This window comes from Pelmatolapia mariae, linkage group LG12, assembly GCF_036321145.2.
Source record: "Pelmatolapia mariae isolate MD_Pm_ZW linkage group LG12, Pm_UMD_F_2, whole genome shotgun sequence".
Taxonomy (NCBI): domain Eukaryota; kingdom Metazoa; phylum Chordata; class Actinopteri; order Cichliformes; family Cichlidae; genus Pelmatolapia; species Pelmatolapia mariae.
Genome location: NC_086237.1, coordinates 24,346,892 through 24,364,602, shown reverse-complemented (window position 1 = coordinate 24,364,602; position 17,711 = coordinate 24,346,892). Strand labels below are relative to the sequence as shown.

General features: G+C 42.3%; 1 protein-coding gene across 1 annotated transcript in view; it reads right to left on the bottom strand.

Annotated features, from left to right (window-relative positions):
- The window catches only part of pcsk5b (proprotein convertase subtilisin/kexin type 5b), an 87,842-nt gene extending 74,571 nt beyond the window's left edge, over positions 1–13,271 (bottom strand). Inside the window, 2 exon segments of the mRNA XM_063489127.1 lie at positions 8,848–8,952; positions 12,652–13,271. Of these exon segments, the coding sequence (XP_063345197.1) occupies positions 8,848–8,952; positions 12,652–12,831 (285 nt within the window). The 5' untranslated portion in view covers positions 12,832–13,271.
- Positions 13,272–17,711: the final 4,440 nt, after the last annotated feature.

Genomic DNA, 17,711 nt, shown 5'->3' with positions numbered 1-17,711 from the left:
ATCTGCCAGGCTCTCTCCGGAGAGTTTGAGAGCGAGGCAACAAGACAAGATAAGACGAGAGGAGAGGCGATAAAGAGCTGAAGAGAACGAGTCCCAGGAGAGTCAATAATATAAAAAAGAAAGAAGAGAGAGAGCTGGAAGGGAAGGGAAAACAAATAGCAAGAGAGACCAAAAGACAGCAAGTGAAGGGAGGATAATTGAGTTTATAAATAACTGATTTAATAACTCGAGTATGTACCTCTTTAGAAATTGTGAAGGAGGGAAAGGAATAAAGTGCAAATGATGTAATTCAATAAATGACCTCCCTATAAGGAAAAAAAAAAGATGGGAAAGGAAAAGGAAATGGCAAACCAGCGCAGAGAGAGAGATAAAGTGTAGAAACGAAACAATTTTTTTAAAAACCCTGTGAGATATTTTACTTTAGCATGATGCTTCTCCCGTCTGCCAAGGTCTCAGCTCATTTCACTCCAACTTCTATCAGGACCATCAGCTTCAAAGCAACCGTTTACACAGCCCATTAGCCTCAAAACAACACTGTCATCAAGAATTGTGCGTGAGTGTGTCTGCGCAAAACCACTGGTGTATCATTACAATTTGCATACATTAGCATACCATCAACCACAATCTTTGATCAGCAGTGTAACTCTTAACTGCTCTTGTTCGCAACTTGGCAAATTCCAAGGATATCTGCCCCGTGTATACCCATAAATCCTCCTTCACTGCCATCAGGGGCGACGCAAACGCTTCAAAAAACGACAAAAAACCCAAAAACAATAAATTCATTTTTTGCTGAAGTTTGTCTCAGATGTCGCGGGGCAAGAAACACATGTTCAGAGGAATTTAAAAGAGTTTAAAGTGGCTTTAATGAACAAGGTCAACAACTACAGAGCTGGAATTTTAAAATGCTTCTGCATGCCAGCAAGTGTACACCCTACTGAAGCGCCTTTGAGCAAGACACTAAACCTGCCACCTCCTGGGATTTAGTATTGTTTACTACCTAAAAGCTTAGTGTGGTGAATGAGAAAGGCTCAGCTGAAGCACAAACCATACTACTTCTTTGGAGATTACTCTAGATGAGGCATTTTTGCAGACTGGTGTTTGCTAATTTCACATATTCTATTGACAAAGGGGCTCTTTTTTCCTCTTTATGAAGGCTACGATGATTCAAAAATATTTCTGAAAGCAAAAAATTATTTAAGCCAACTTTGACCAACAACATCAACGCGAGTGCAACCTGATCATGATTAGATTGTGAAAAGAGGTAAACTCTGTTATCCCAGTGCATCCCCAGTTTTAAAAAGTTACCTGAGGTGAGCTTTAAATATTACAGCTTTCATCAAACAGCACAAACACCATGAGCATATCCTTACACCATCTTCCATTTACACTCTGCTGCTCACGCCGACACAAAAACTTGCCCTTAATTTAAAAACTGGTTAAGAAAAAAGCTGCTCAGATGAACCGTGTATTTCACCACAGCTTTGCTAACATAGTAGTGTCCCTGCAGCATTACACTGCAGGGTCTGTAACATAAATCATATGCCTTACTTTCAGTATCTGTGTGTCATATCTATGCCTGCATTATTAACACAATAAGAGCTCAGTGGGTGGCAGCGTGCTGGCTGTGGGGGTGCTATATGTCAACATGAGATCGCAGACATTTGTATACAAATTCTTTACATCCCAAGGAAGAAGGCTCAGCTAAAAGGTCCAGAGGTGGAAATGCCAACACTGACATCATAATTTCAAGACTGATGGCACCCATCCATCCATAGTCATTTATATCATTTACTTCTATTCTTAAGGAGCAACAAAAAAAAGGCCTGGTCTTCAAGAAAAACATGAATCCGTTATGAAAAATGAATCATTTGTTTGTGTACATGGATAAGGACTGACATTTTTTTGGAACAGTCAGCGCAAATTTGTGAGTAATGCATTTCAACAGGGAGTGTATTTTGTGTCTCCAGCACGAATCTAGCCCAGACAAAACGGAGATGCGTCACCATTGCAATTTAAAAGAATAATAATAATAATAAAAAAATGATGGTACTTTAATTCCTAACCAAAATCAAATTGTTCTTAAACAACTAAACTTAACCAAGTAAATAATATCAAAGTATAGTCTATAAGTAAGCATAGACCCTACAATGTTTAAAAATCTGTGAGGTGTTACAGCTTTAACTTGGGTCTTGTGAGCGGTAAAATGACCAAGTGCACCATGAACGCCTCCAGCTGCCTTTTAAAAATGGAAAATATTCATTTCATGTACATGGACACAAAGATTTATGATCATTCAGATGAAAAATGGGGCTCAGAGACAAAAGATTTGGGTTTTCATGTTTTCATGTCCAGAAACAAGACTTGACAGAGTAGGTCGAGACCATTTCACAAACTGCGCTGTATATTGTGCGTGTTTAACTCTTCCAAAACCTATTTTATGAAAAATGTTTAAACTTTCCACTGCTGGTGCTACAGTTGATGTTGGATTTCTTTACTGGGATTTGATTTGATTTGATTTTTTTTTTTAAATTAAAAATACATGTTTATCCTCTCTTTTACTGGATTACCAGAGGCAGATTACGGCCTATGTAACACTTTTTCTGAAGCCGGTGAGAATAATGCCATCCTTTATTGTGTCTGCTAAAAATCACTCACTGATAACAGCCTGCAGTTATCCGCATCAATTGTGTCATGAATGCGAGGCCCTATCCAAACAAAGCCAATATTGCCCTGTATTATTGCCTCTAAAACTTCCCCATGTATCACTACCATTGTGTCAGTGCCAACTCACTGGCTGGCTCTGGGGCATAATGACCTCCTCCATTCATTTAACTGCAGCCTGGTGTAGCAGAGGAATGATCTGGTAGCACCTGTACCTCTGTCACCCTCCCTTTACTCCCAGTCTGACTCCCGCTCCTATCTCACTTCCTTTTTTCTCATCTTTTTAAATCCCTTTCCTCGTCAGCTCCCACCCCCCCGCCCCATCTCTCCTTCGCTGCATTTTTCAGTCTTCTTCTCTGCAGGTGCCCATTTCTCTCTCAGATGGCCTGTCTCTGTCTCTCTCTCTCTCTCATTCCCACTCCAACCCCCTTCCAACCTCCCTCCCTCCCTCGCTCTCACTCTCATTCACTCTGTATAAGGGTTTGCAGGTGGCTCTAGCTAGCTGGGTCAGTAACCAGGGGAAACTGGGGAAGAGTTCACTTCAATAGAACAAATGGGAACAAATTGATCCACTTTTACTGCTGTTTGTGTGACGATGTTAGAGCTCCAGGCAAAAAAGCTAATGGATAGTGAGCAGAACACCAAGTGAAACCCTTGCAGTAACATGAGAAACCAGTTCTTGTCCTCTCTCTGGGGTATTTTAGAGACTCGGCCCAAACTCGGCCATCACAAACAGCATGGGCCATTACGGCCAGCTGTGGGGGCTCGTCTCAAAGCTTTGACTATTTAATGGTTCATTTGTTAAACAAATTCAAACTAAAAATTCAGGATTCTCGGCCTAATGGAAATTTGTCCTTGGGACTAAGATGAGTCTGATAAAATCTAAGGGTATGCACATTATCCCTGAGATCCAGACACTAGCTATGTCGTCTCCGTAATGCAATGAGCCTCCTCGTCTTCTGCATATTTATGAATACAGCAAGGCATCTGTGCGGTGAACAAAAAAATTCTGTGAGCCAAAAGGGAAAAAAACTGAGCATATTTTAATTGTTTAACTGTGTAATAAGTAGATATGAGCTCATTTTGGTAGTTTTACTATGTGGTAAACCGTTTTCCTGATGTGGCAGAGCAATAAAACATTCAAATTTAATTTTGTTGTCACGGCCATTTTGCATTTTAGTCTATCCCAGTGAGGATTCAGCTGCAAACCACACCTGGCTCTCAGTTTTCATGCACATGTCTGAATAGATGACTTCAAGTAAACAAGAGCCTTTCTAAGTGAAACCGGCTGGAAGCACCGTGCTCCTTCAGCTAGAAGGCGTTCGGCAGTTGTTTCTCCCTACTAATCTCTGCGCACACATCAAAAGGACACTACAAAAGGAGAAAACAACCACTGCCGTGCTGTAATTGTTGTTTACAGTAAACTTGAAATGGCTGGAAATAGATTTCAGGCAAAGCAGACTAAGTGTACTTGAACAAAAAAAAAGAGAAAAGACTGCGGCTGTCCAAACTCTCTTGGAACTCCCAGCATGAATGACTCACGAGCATGCGTCAGCAGAACTGAGCAAGGTGCATGCCGAGTACTGCTTAATACAAAAAGACAAGTTCGTATAGATAGCCACTTAATTAGGTACACTTGTTAAGCTGCTCATGGCATGGCACCTCAGTGCATTTAGGGATATAGACATGGTCAAGACCACCTGCTGAAGGTCAAACCAAGAAGAAAGGTGGGCTACAGCAGCAGAAGACACTGGGTGCCACTCCTGTCAGGTCAGAACAGCTAAAAAGAGGATATCGGATTCCACAACAGAAGATTTAAAAAATGTTGTCTGATCTGACGAGTCTCCAGTTCTGCTGTGATATTCAGATGTTAAGGGCCAGAATTTGGCATAAACAACATGAAAGCATGTATCCATGCTGCTTGGCATCAACAGTTCAAGTTGTTGTTGGTGATGTTGGGATATTTTCCTTTCCAAAGTTGACGTTATTTTTACTTTTGTTCCCAACTTTGCTCATTTGAATTGAAGTACAGGGATTGGAGAAGAGGCCACTGAGAGGCAAAAGGTAGAGAAGGGTAAATATCTACTCAGAAAGAGGGTGTACTGACCTGTACTAAACTTCAGACGCTCCACAACCAACTGTGGAAGAAAACTTCTGCTGCAGAGAGCCTGTTAAGGCCAGGCTTGAAAAATAGATATGTCCACACACGACTAACAGATTCCAGCTGTGCAACTACACTTGTGGCTCGTGTCAACATTTTTTTTCCTAGTTGATATTTAGGGGCATGAAACAGAATAAAGACTATGACCTTTCTATGCGGTAAGACAAAGAACTTACGGCATGCATCGCATCTGCCACCAGCACCAAAACAGCATATGATCAAAAGTTTTCTTTGACCTACTTTGATGTGAAATTACAATGACAGCTTAGAAGGAGCGAAAAAAAGAAAAGGTTAATAAATAAGCCAAAAGTAACATTCAAAAACAACAATGCAGTCATGCATATTTTCACAGATACAGCACGGCGCAGGCTCTCCCCTGCGACAGCACTGACAGCCGTCTACGTCCTCGTGCATGTAAACTGTGTCGCACTCCAGACAGAAATCAGAGGATGCAAAACCTTTAACAAATCATGTTTGATCAAGAAGCTTTTAAAATGTTTCCAAATAGCTTGTCCTGAAATACTTTCTGCAGGTTTTCCCAGATTTCTACATCCTGGGAGTCCAAAATGACTACAGCGGCTACAGCCACGTTTATAGGAAATGTGCCAAGTTGAACTAAACTCAATCTAGGATCCCATCGGCAACCCTCTGATGCTTTAGCCTCTGTAGACAGAGCCAATATTTCAGGGCTTCCTTTGTAGCCAGCAGATATCTGGGACAACACTTCCTCTTAAGTCCACTTGTCATTGTTTACGACTGTCAATCGATTTTAAAAAGCTACGTGGCATCAGGGGCCAACAGCTTCAAGATTGCATTTCAGTGTTCCCTTTTTTCCTTGTTTACCTCCATGCAGTCAAAAGCTGTTCAAATGTGATTCATCAATACTACATGGACTACAAAGGAAAGTCAGCTTGCGGTGCCGCAAATACTTTGTCTGTGTAGAATCTGTTTCATGAACCCCGTTTGTCCTTGTTTAAGGGTCAAGGTGACGCCACGTGCCCTCTCACAGCCTGGAAAAATAAGCGGTCTTTGACCTGAGAGGCAAGTGACACTGCAGTTAGGCGGGTGCCATAAAGTGGTAATCTGTGCTGTGCTTCATCTCCATGGTAACATGCGTGCCAGAGTCTACTGTGGATGGTAGGGTGCGCCTTTCACGGCATCGCTACACCCCTCTGACTCACTCACACACAAAACACACACGGGTGTCATTATTACAAAACCTGATTGCAAAACATCATTAGCAGAATGCCAGATCTCACTGCTGCCAAACTGGCTGTCATGTTGATCCCAAACCTCGTAGACAGGTCCGCAAGAAGGACAGCCAATCAGCAAGGGAAACACCGACAGCTCTATTTCGCTCCACTTTTTTATTCTGTGTCTCCGATGCATCTTTCTCCTTCTTCCGTGCGTTCTAATAGGCAATCTTCTGTTTTCTGTCATTTAACCTCTTCTCTCTAATCTAGTCTTTTTTTCTTTTTCTTTTTTAAATCTCTCAGTCTCCCAGCCAGCTGGCATCCGGACACAGACCTTCCTCCAGCGTGGCACAGTGTCAGGCCCAAGAGGGCAAGAGAACCAAAGACAGAGGGAGGGGGACGAGTGCACAGAAAGCAACAGTGAGAAAAGAGGGAAGAGGGAGCTCTTGACAGGTGATGACAGCAGGTGAACAAAAAAAAACAAAAAACAGCTGAGTGGCCCAAAAATACAGAGAAAGGAAACTGAAGAGAAACAATGAAACAGGATAACAGATAAGCGGGAAAAGAAGGTGACAGACGGCTCCTTTTCTTTCTCTTCTCCTCTTCCCGTTTCATCCCGTCTTCCAGTAATCACACTGATCCATCACCATCATTCTTCAGCAGTTGCCATGCATATATGAGTCCAACACAGATTTATTCGCCGTTCAGAATCTGCACGCAACATCACCGCTGCTGTATGTAAACGCTGTAAGAGGCATCGCTGCCCTGTTTCCTCAGGATCAAGTCCCAGCCTGTTCAAGAAAGTGACCCGCTTCATCAAACAGGCAGACATCAACAAGTCTGAGTCAGGTACTAAGATGACAAAAATATGCAAAATGTGAGATAAGGAGGTTTCACATGTCTTGGACGAGTCAAACGGTCTTTTACTTCAAAGCCTTTTTAAATCTACTGTAAACATAAACAAGACATCAGAGGAGCAGACAATTGTACAATCGTGTGAACAATCAACAGGTTTGATTTAGTAATTTGTCCCCCGTGTTTTGATAAAGCTCAGAGTGTTGTGATGTGGAGGCCTCATGTGTAATTCGGTCCGGGTTTGTTGACCTGATGAAGTGACGAGAAGAGCACTGACAGCGGTTTAGATCAAACTCTTGTTCAAACGGAAAGTTTTTTCTCAGCTGACGACAACAACAACAAAAGCATGTTATTTACTTTACTAAGGCTGTATTTTAGAGTTACAAAAGAAATCCTGCCCACAGTGATGTGAAACCAAAAAACAAACCTCATAATAAAGATCAAATATTCTGATTTATGATTATGTCACGTTGTGTTATGGTGATCCACAACCATCATGGAAAAATGTTATTTTGTCCGTGATGGATTCTGTAGGAGAGTTGTGCCATCTGATCTGCCACAACCAGGTTCCTCTGGCTGAGATCAAGATAAACTATCGGTTTATCATCAGGAAAACACAGAGCAGCTGTGGCTTCACTGGGATCTCAACGCTTGGACGGAAAAGTTTAGGATTTCTCTGAATTTGGATTTACTAGGGCTCCACTCTGACCCCTGGTCTCTGACAAGTGATCACGTAGGTGGCTATATGTACACACACACAAACACTCACTGGACACTTTATTAGATACACCTTAACTCACAACTCACTGCATCCAGACACAGTTTAGGTGACCTGCTGAATATCTTGAGGCATGCTCAATAATCCAGGTTAGGAAATCCCAGAAAGTTGCTTTTGTTCATCTGGAAGCCGAGTTTTCAGTGGAAGAAATGTTTCATCACTTATCCAGGTAACTTCTTCAGCTCACTGCAGGCTTCCCCCAACACCACTGCCTAACAGTGAGATGTGAGCTCAGTTTTATAATCGTTGATATTCAAAGGCTATGAGCACTATTCACAGAGAAGTACAATCACGCCATCGTAAAATGGTGAAAGATGTACTCTTACAGCCCCTTCCTCGGTTCAACTATGGTTGTTCCACATAAGTACCCCACATCCTACCATTCTTGCTCACCATGTCACAAATCTCTGATCATCTCAAACTACTTTCTTGAGTAATCTACCGGATCTGAGTTCAGTAGAGAACCTTTGGGATGTGGTGGAACAGGAGATTCACATCATGGATGTGCAGTAGACCGATCTACACCAACCGTGCTATCATGTTCACATGGACCGAAATCTGTGAAGAATGGCTCCAGCACCTCATTGAAACTGTGCCATGAACAATTAAGTTAATTCTGAAGGAAACGGGGGGTCCAGCCCAGTACTGGAGTACGGTGAATCAACCATTGTCAACACTGCTGACAAGTTTATTTCAAGGAAAATTATATTTTTTTATCTCCTCCTTTAACCTCATCAAATTCAAACTAAAAGTAGTAGTAGGCCGATTTCATCATTATTCACTTGGCTGTTCGCAGGATGAACCACTGCAGAGTAAGATGACAGCCCTTGTAAGAGGTGTATGAAAAATCTACTGAAAACATGTACAATTCTGGCAAAAGGTCCTCAGTGTATGCTAAAAGTTAATATTTAACTTATCAGTTAAAACCATCTTAACTCAAGGTCCACTTGCTTTTTCCAGAACTGCAAACAGAACCTCATGATCTTCATCAGCGGATGGAGTTTGTTCAGTTGAGTCACCTGATGATAATCAGTCATCTCCATCACAAGTGAGTGAACTTTGTACAGATTTGAACACCACACGTTATCCAGGAAAAGGAACTTGAATTAAGATCATATAAAACTACCTACAGTATCATTTCAGCACAAAAGAAACATACTTTGATGCTCAATCTTTCATAAACAGCACAACAGACTTACCTTAGGCTCCATAGAAATGAAACTATGGCGACCACGGCTGGACAAAGTCGACCTCTTAATAGTCCGACTATGGAAGAAGTGATAGTGGTCTCTAAGATCCCCAATCTGCAAAACACACAAACAGACTATTCATCACCACTATGCCTTTCTCTGCTATAGTCTCCTAAAAAGTGAGCTTCATTTTTAATGCTGCTCACAGTTTTCTAAAGTCAAGGCACAGGTCTCGCCATCTTCTCACTGCTGATTTATTCCCTGCTGAGAGCAGGACTATATTGTCAGAGGACCAGCGCACAATGGTTGGTTTGAACGTTAGCAGCGGCAGAAGTAACAGAAGTTGGGAGTTATGTCTACAAGAGGAAAACCAAGTTGGATAGTATCTGCAAGTCATCTGTGAACTTCTTGTCGTAGCTGTTCTTATAGATACTGACATGAGAGGTTCAAGCTTTGGACCCAGCGCTTTGCGGCACCGCTAACAGTTAGTTTCATTTTTGTTTGTTTTCTAAAACAAGTGGAACTTGTGGAAAGGATATATCAGTGAGCCACTGTCATTATTTCAGGGCTCTTAATCATTGTTGTTTAAAATAGATCTTTATAACTCTTTATGGCTGCACGATTGTTGCAGTGCTGCAGAAAGAATATGGGCCTGTCATCAATAAAAAGGCTGAGAACCACCATAGCTTTAAGTATTTCAAAACATTTTTCTAAAAAGGGTCATGTTTTTGCATTATAATGACATTTTTCTATCTTAATATTTGTTTTTTCCCAGATATTATACAGAAACCACATTTAGGCTCTTAAATCAATCAGATAAAGGACAAAAGGCTGTGAACTTTAAAAAAAAAAAAAAAAAAAAGAGGGACAGCGAGGGGCAGACAAGTAAAGCAAAAACAGACAGACACAGAGAGACAGAGAGAGGCCAGACAAATGTACAGATAGACACACACACATAAAGATTTTGAGTGACAGAGGATCCACAGACAGACAATGACAGACGGAAAGCTGCTGGTCGGTGATTAGTTTTAATAATTGATAAAGACCAAACAGTCCCTCAGATGATCAAACTGTCATGGCTACCAAGGGTCCTGTGGTATGTCACTGATCCTTCCACTGCCACAGAGCCCATCAGATCAGCTTTCGGCTCATGTACCGACACACACTCCAAATTAGAGATGGATAAAATGAGAGCCAAGAAAGTGCCAATAAATCCATGACTTTCAGTATAACATCTACTCTTCAGCGTGCGTTTTCAATCTTAACTTGAAAAACAGCTAAGCCTACAAATATGGCTTCCCTTGTTGCTCTAGATATGACTGTGTGATCATATGGGCAGGCACATAACGGTAGACTGAAATTTTATCGGAATAATTCAAGAGTGAATCACAACTTCTACTTAACTGTTAGGAATTACACATCTCAGTCCTGCAGAAAAAACACTTCATCAGTGATTCATGATGTCTTACTTCTCCAGACCTTTTTCACTAGAAGCAATAAATCTCCATATCATCTATATTTCATGAACAATAGTACCAAGAAATGCCAAAAGGTGACGCGCGTTTTCCCTTTGGACCTTAATGTTTCATACCTGTAAGACTAATGTCTCATAACAGGACAAAGACTTCAGGACAAAACACACAGCCTGAGACACTGCGGTACTTTGACACCTTCTTGCTTCACGGTGCAAACACTGCAGCTTTATCACGGCCTCTCAAACAAATCGAGGACAATGCTCAATAATCAAATCAATAATTTCAATGGAAAACTGATCGTTTCATGTGTTTGGATTATTAGCGTTGTCAAAAACAAAGGTGTTACTCTAGACATTGCACTTGTTTAATTACCTCTAGAGTAACAATGCTCATTCGCCTGATGCCTTTAACAAATACTACAAACTGCACAAAATATGTAACATGTCGTTGATGTCATGATGCACACACTTCCTGCACATGTGCGTCTCTAGATTACGACCAGTGGCTTTCACGGGCTCTCTCATCTCCTCAAAAAAACCACCAATTTTAACAGAGATCCACGTCTGAGGCCTTGTCAGCTGATTTAGACTCAATTTGGGCCAGTGTCTTAGTCTGGGAAGGGGGCTCCATAGTTAAGAGGATTACCCAGAATTCCCCAACGAGGTGCTCCCTCTCTCCATGCCAACTCTTTTCATCCATCCGTCCATCTATCGTCCCTTCTTTCACTCCCTCCTTCTCCCATCTCCCAGTGTGTGGTTATCTTTGTCTGTGCTCCTCTTTCCAACCCTGTGAAGAAGACCATATTGTCCGCCACACTGTTTTCTATCCATTCATCTTTTTTTCCCCCCCTCACAAATTTAAACTCCATCTCATTTAGCGGCTATTCCCAGAATTATTTCATTACTAGCCCCAGCAAGTTTTTTTTAGATTTACAAACGCTTGGCAGCTTAAGTTCTTCGTGCACATACATGAGTGCTGCACTGATATCAGGAGGACTGGGGGGGGGCGGGGGGGTCAGAGTTCACATTAGGCAACCAAAAGTGTGTTGCTATCGCTCCCATGGGAGCGGCTTTCGGCTGACCCCCAAATCAGGAAGTGAAGTAAAAACTTGTCTATGAGGTGTCAAAGTCCAGTGAGCCTTCCTGTATTGAGATGGAAATTAGGGCGAATGGTGGGGGTTGGAAGCGACACTCCACCACTCCACTCCACAGGAAAATTCCTATGGGGGTGGTATGGAAAGGGGGGGTCCACACATTAGTTCCCGTCAAAGAGAGGGGATAAACGAGGCCATTAAGGCCTGCTCTCTAGGGTGTATAGTGGGTGGGCAGGCTGGATAAGGTGGAGGGGTGGAGGTTCAATAGCTGTTGACTGGACTACCCCACAACAACCTGTCAGAATGCCCCCTCTGTTCCATGCTGTCTTCATGTCGACCGCTGACAAGTGCAGGCTTGAACTGCCCACGTAGTTCAGTCGTATGTGTGAGGTCCACATTTGTGTGCCTCTCTCTTTTGTTAAAAGAAAACAAAACAAAAAAAGTACTATGCTAAAAAAAATTTTTTAAACATTTCCTAAAACCACATTTGGACAAAGCTTACAGATAAATTCCTCATCTCGTGTTTACCAATAAAATGACAGAACATAAAAAGAAAGAGGCACATCTGAAGCCAGTGTCTGTGCGTGTATGTTGTTCTTCACCAGATGGATCCAGGAGTTAGTTTACACCATGTTAAGCAATGGCACCTGCTTTTGGCCTGATGCGGCTGATCTAATCGATACTGGAGGGCCTTGAACAGTGGAATTATGTACAGTATGGGGAATTAAAGAGAAAAAGAAAAAACAAAAACAGCTTGAGCAGCCCCGTTTAATAGGAGCAGACTGGAAAAAACATGTTACTATATAAAATGGTGTTTGGCTCACACACCAGGGACTTTTGAGTGAAATCTTACAGAGAGAGAGAGAGAGAGAGAGAGAGAGAGAGAGAAATACTAGAAGTCACTTCCAAGCTCATAAACCAAACAGCACCGCTAGCCGTCACTGGGGTGCCAAAACGACCAAGCACATGAGACTTCAGTGGAAACACCGTGAAGAGGCACCTGTTGTGCCATCCTGCAGCTGGTCTACTTTCTTTGTTCCTTAAAGCTTCTCCTTCCCTGGTCTGATTCAGAGTTGAAAGAACACGAGTTGGCTCAGGTTTGGACTTCAGACTTTGAGGTTTAATCGCGCAACTTTGCCGCCTTGGAAGAGGCATATTAAGCCCAATTTTAAGAGTTGACGAAAACACAGAGAGACACAAATTAGAGGCAACTTTGACCGGATCAGTAAGCAGTAAGACACATACCTGTCCCATGTTTCTATAGCCGTATTTTTCCGCTATCCGGTCAGCCACCTCGGGTCCCCCGGCTATCCTGACTGCCCAATGGTTGGTGTAAATCCGAGCTTTGCACGGCGGGGACGCAAAGCCGAGGTAGAGCGCCAGGACGCATAGCAAGCCTCTTCTCCAAGCGGCGTTGTGGACCATCTTTTAAACAGACTCTTCTCCTCCTCCTCCTCCTCAGCCGACCAGGCAAACAACCAAACTTCTCTTCTCGCCGAGAGAGGCTCTCATAGAAACACAAATATCCCGGCAAAAGCACTGAGAGAGAGAGAAAGAGAGAGAGAGGAAAGGGGAAGGAAAGGAGGTCCGAGGGGGAAAAATACACCTTATCTTCAAACCTCTCTTTTTCACATGGGAGAGTTGGAAGTTTCGTGCGTCTTCTCTCTATTCCCCCCCTCTCTCTCTCTCTCTTTCTCTCTCTCTCTTTTCCACGGTGGATAGAGAGGAAGTGTGAGTGTGTGAGCGCTGTGCGTCTTTTGCGCGCAAAGTTCGCGTACGTGTGTGCGCGCAGAGCTCCTCAAAGCTGATTTCTGCTTCTCCACGAACAACTCGGATGTTGCTCGTTCAGCTCATCGGGCTTTCATGTGGCGAAATGGCTACAGCGCCTCCCCACAAATAACTAGCTGACACTCTGGAGAGTAGAAACAACTCAAGCCGCGGGGTTTCCCTGCCGAGCTCCGCTGGGTCTTAAAGACACTCTACTTGGATCCGCCGCCGCTGCCCGCCTGTCTGCCAGACGCAGATCAGCCGCAGGGAGGGGTCAAACCGGGGGCTCCAAGGGATTCCTCCAAGAGCCCCCTCACCCTTACTCAATACCCACTCAAAATTAAGAATTAATTATCTCAAAGTCGAGTGGAAATTATAGAAATCGAACTTTATTTTTAATTACTTTTGATTTTGTCATCAATTGACTGACAAAAGACACTGTGACTGCAAAGAGTCAACATATCCACTGATGTGTACCTTAGGGTAATTTTCCATTTTCCTAACTGGTGGAGCAAGTACCCCGGGGGGTATTACTGCAGTAGCCTGGGGGTTAAGTAGACAAATAGGTCAATTAGTAGTTAAAAAAAACAAAAGAACCTTATTTAACTAAGGTAGCCTGAGCAGCTTTGAGCAGAAAAGGTAACAGTTATCTAAAACGAATGTTTTAGGGGCAGAAAGACAAAAAAATATGGATACATTATTTAAAATATTATTAATTGTTAAATATTTTATCAAAAAACAAGTATCTTACAAAATGTTTTTGATGTATATATTGTTAATATAATATATAAATATAGAACTATATGGATATATTTTTTAAGTAATTAGGAAGTGTGCTGCTTAAAGTAGGCATAGGTTTAAATGTATTTGCTAAAGAACAGTTTAAATAGGCAGCCAACATAACTGTATCCAATATTTTAAAATATCAATATTGGAGATATGGGAAATGGCTAAAATTGCTCACTTAAAGTATGAATGATATACACTTTTTGCAAGTATGCAAGTATAGGAATTTAAAGCTAATAGTTTGAATATATATGTGTACAGTACTGTGCAAATGTCTTGAGCCGCACCTCATTTCTTGATATCTATATATTTATTTATATTTTATAAGAGTAGTGAATGAATGGCTATGACTGACTGTTTGAAAGCAGGTCAGATCCTCTTTTAAATCTGTTCAAATAAACACATTTGAACTTGAAACATCTGAGTTTCTGGAGTCCCTGTGACAGTGCTGGGGATGATAATGATACAGAACTGACCCCAAAAGTGATTAGTATTATCAGCAGATTACCTTTTATGTCTGTTTTCTTGATTTTGGGATTCATGTGGTTGTTAATCCCCCCAAAAAAACACAGACAAACTTTTAAAGGTAGAAAGAAACATGTTGAGATTCTTCACTGGACCTGATATGACAATCTACACTTTTGATATTCTGCAAATTAATTTATAAAAAACACACAGGAGTGTGCACTTTACATCTGGTGACTCCGATGGGAGTGCTGTTTTCTAACGATCGACCGTTTCGCAAGCTTTCCCTGACTGACAGATTTTTATATGTTTGCCCGCGTATCACATTTCAAAAGCTGTGGTGTTTTTCCCTTACTTTTCACCCTGAAAAGTTCACCAGTTAACAAGATGGCTCATTATACTTTGGATGCAGCTCGTTTTTCCCGCACCTTGAAATCTGCTTTTGAATGCATGCTTTGTCAGTCTCTCTGGCCAATATTGACACAGACATGCCAACGTAAAGTTGAGCAAACTATGACCTTCACCTCAGCCATCATCCAATGAGAAACAACCACAGATGTGTAAATATTATTTATCCAGAAAGAAAATATTCTTCTTATTTACAGAAGACACCTAATCCCTCTTTTAGTTTTGTCAGTTTGATGATTCTTTACGTCACGATTAATGATTTGCCGTGCGGATTGTTTCGAAAATATCTTAGGTTAGTTTGCTTGAGTTGGTTTTGCCTTCGGCTACATCTTTGGACGTGAGCTCGACTGCCGCTTTGCTGTATGTCGGGGTTATGTGCCTTCATCCAATACTGGTTTAATGCACATTTCCTTCTATATCAGTGAAGCTCTAGATGTCATGCCCCCCAGATCACAGCCCAGGTCAAAGCCGAGTGAACGCTGTCATTGTGGAATGTGTTCAGAATTGAGCCTTTCATTCAAGGTCCTTGTTGATTGATGGGTTTTTGTTTTGCAGCAGTTTCCTGGTGACGTCTCTGTTCGCACTGAAAACTCTGTTCTGCGTGGTACACAAGTAAAAATCAGCATAATTGCACTAATTACAGCCAATTTTATTGCTGAATGGACCCCGCTGCCACGTCTCACAACAAGCGGGAGGACAAGAACATCTCACGGCCCGCTCAGATAGAGACGAAAGCGAGTTAAAAAAGCAGATCCACTGATCGCACTCCATTCAGCAGGGTGAGAAAAGAAGAGGAGACAAGATACAGCAGAAATTGATTTGGGCATCAAAATTGAGCACCCAGGTCACGAGACAGCCTTGAGCAATGGGGCCCCCTGGTTTCCATTCAGGTCTTAGCTGTCGCGATATCCTGCGTGACAGCTTCACAGCTCCCAGAGTCTTCTCCAGGGAGAGAACCCAGTGAATCCCAACAAAACGTCTTTGTCGACATCTGAGAGCGGAGCGGTCACACGAGTGTCAACAAACACTCCGAGGGGCATTCCTGTGTGCATTCCTGTGCCTCTTCAGTGGAATAACAGGGTGAATCGCGTGTTTGAGGCCAAACACAACTTCGGGGGGGGGGGGGTGACTCCACGATACAGTACAATGGAAGGCCTCAACAGGAAACTGCAGCCAACAAGCTTCATTCAACAAGGACACAGCTAATTTGTTCATTCAGCATTGAGCCATTCACTTCTACAGGGGAACGTCCCACGTGATTTTTCTTCCATCAGCACAGGCATGTTATCAGGTGTGAGCTTGTCATGTAAATGCATCCAAATTGCTTTCTAATGTCTCCACATTCTGTCTTTGGTTTGCGTTCCTTTTTTCTCCAGATGTTCTGTTTTTTGCTCTTTACTTTCCTTCACGTACCTTTATGTCCCTTTGGTTATTTCCCATGGCTCCTTGGCCTATTACGTATTGGTATCTCTCTGGGCGGACGTCCAGGGAGCTGAGGCTAGCCATGCAACTTCACTTTGACCTTTGACCTTGTCGTTTTAGGCTCCTGCACTTAGGCCACAATAGCACCTGCCACTCACCAACTTTCTCTCCTCGCTGTCCTGAATTTTATCCTCCCATATAACCATCATTCTCCTCTTCTCTTCACCCTTTCCTTTGTCCAACACATTCCAGGGTTATATAGGCTCCTCTGGGTGTTCACACAAACTCTCTACATTCACTTGAGACAATGAATGTAGGGTGGAGACAGAGAGCAGTATAGCTAAAACTTTGAAGGTCCGAATCTGTGAATGTTGTCACCACCAGTTTTCTGTGTACTTATCCGGCAAAAATGACTCAATCTGCAAAAACAAAAAAGTGTTTGTTTTTTTAGGTTTGATCACCTCACATTTAGACACACTTGTGCAGCATCACACATATGAACTGTGTACACTGATCTGCCTCGGTATTAAAACCAGCTTCATGAAGGCCCCACTCTCTGTGCTGCTCAAACAGGCCTGAACCAGCTGTGTATGGATGTAGGACCTCTGGAAGCAGGAAGCTGGCAGAAGAGCTTCCGTGAATTAGGCTTGCTCCAGTATATCCCACAGACTGGGATCAGGGACATTTAGGGGCCCTTTCATCACCTCGATACTTTGTCACGTTACACGAGCTGAGCTGTTTTTTCAGTGTCACGGGGCACTTTGAACTTTTGAGGAACAGCATGCTGCTGCCATGTGAAGCATGTCAGGTTGATATACTGATAAAGACCGAGTGTTTGCCAGTAAAATAATGCATTGTAACAAAACGGTCAATGTTACCCTTGTCAGTGGTTTTCACCAGCACACTCAGTCTGAATATTTTGATTTTCATAAGAGGATTTATTTGATATGTTCCTGTAACAGTGATCCACCCAGTCTGGGCTCCTGGGTCAAAAGTCTGTGTATGGCATGGAATTAATACCCACATAGGGCAGTTATATACTGCCACCAGGTGGTGACTGATAAAGTTACACACAATTGCAGTTGAACTCATCACCATTTCTAACCATGCCTTCGCCTCTACACTAACAGAATTAAACTTCCTCACTTTGATTTTTTCATATGCTATACCATTCAAACATCACTAAAAAAAAAAAGGTTCAGAACCATTGCTGGGACTAACCTTGACTTATCAGTTTGAAAATGAAATGTCTCATAAAACTATGAGGGCCTCAAGTGACATCATAGTTCACCTATAAAAATATCTCGTTCTCTTTACGTGATGGTACTGTGCTGAACGTGCACAAGACTAACAAAGTCACCGTGCATCAATGCACCGTGCCGTACAAATTCAGCCACTTGAAATAAAAGGCCCTGTCATAGAACAAGGATGAGATTAATACACTTTTAAACGTGCAT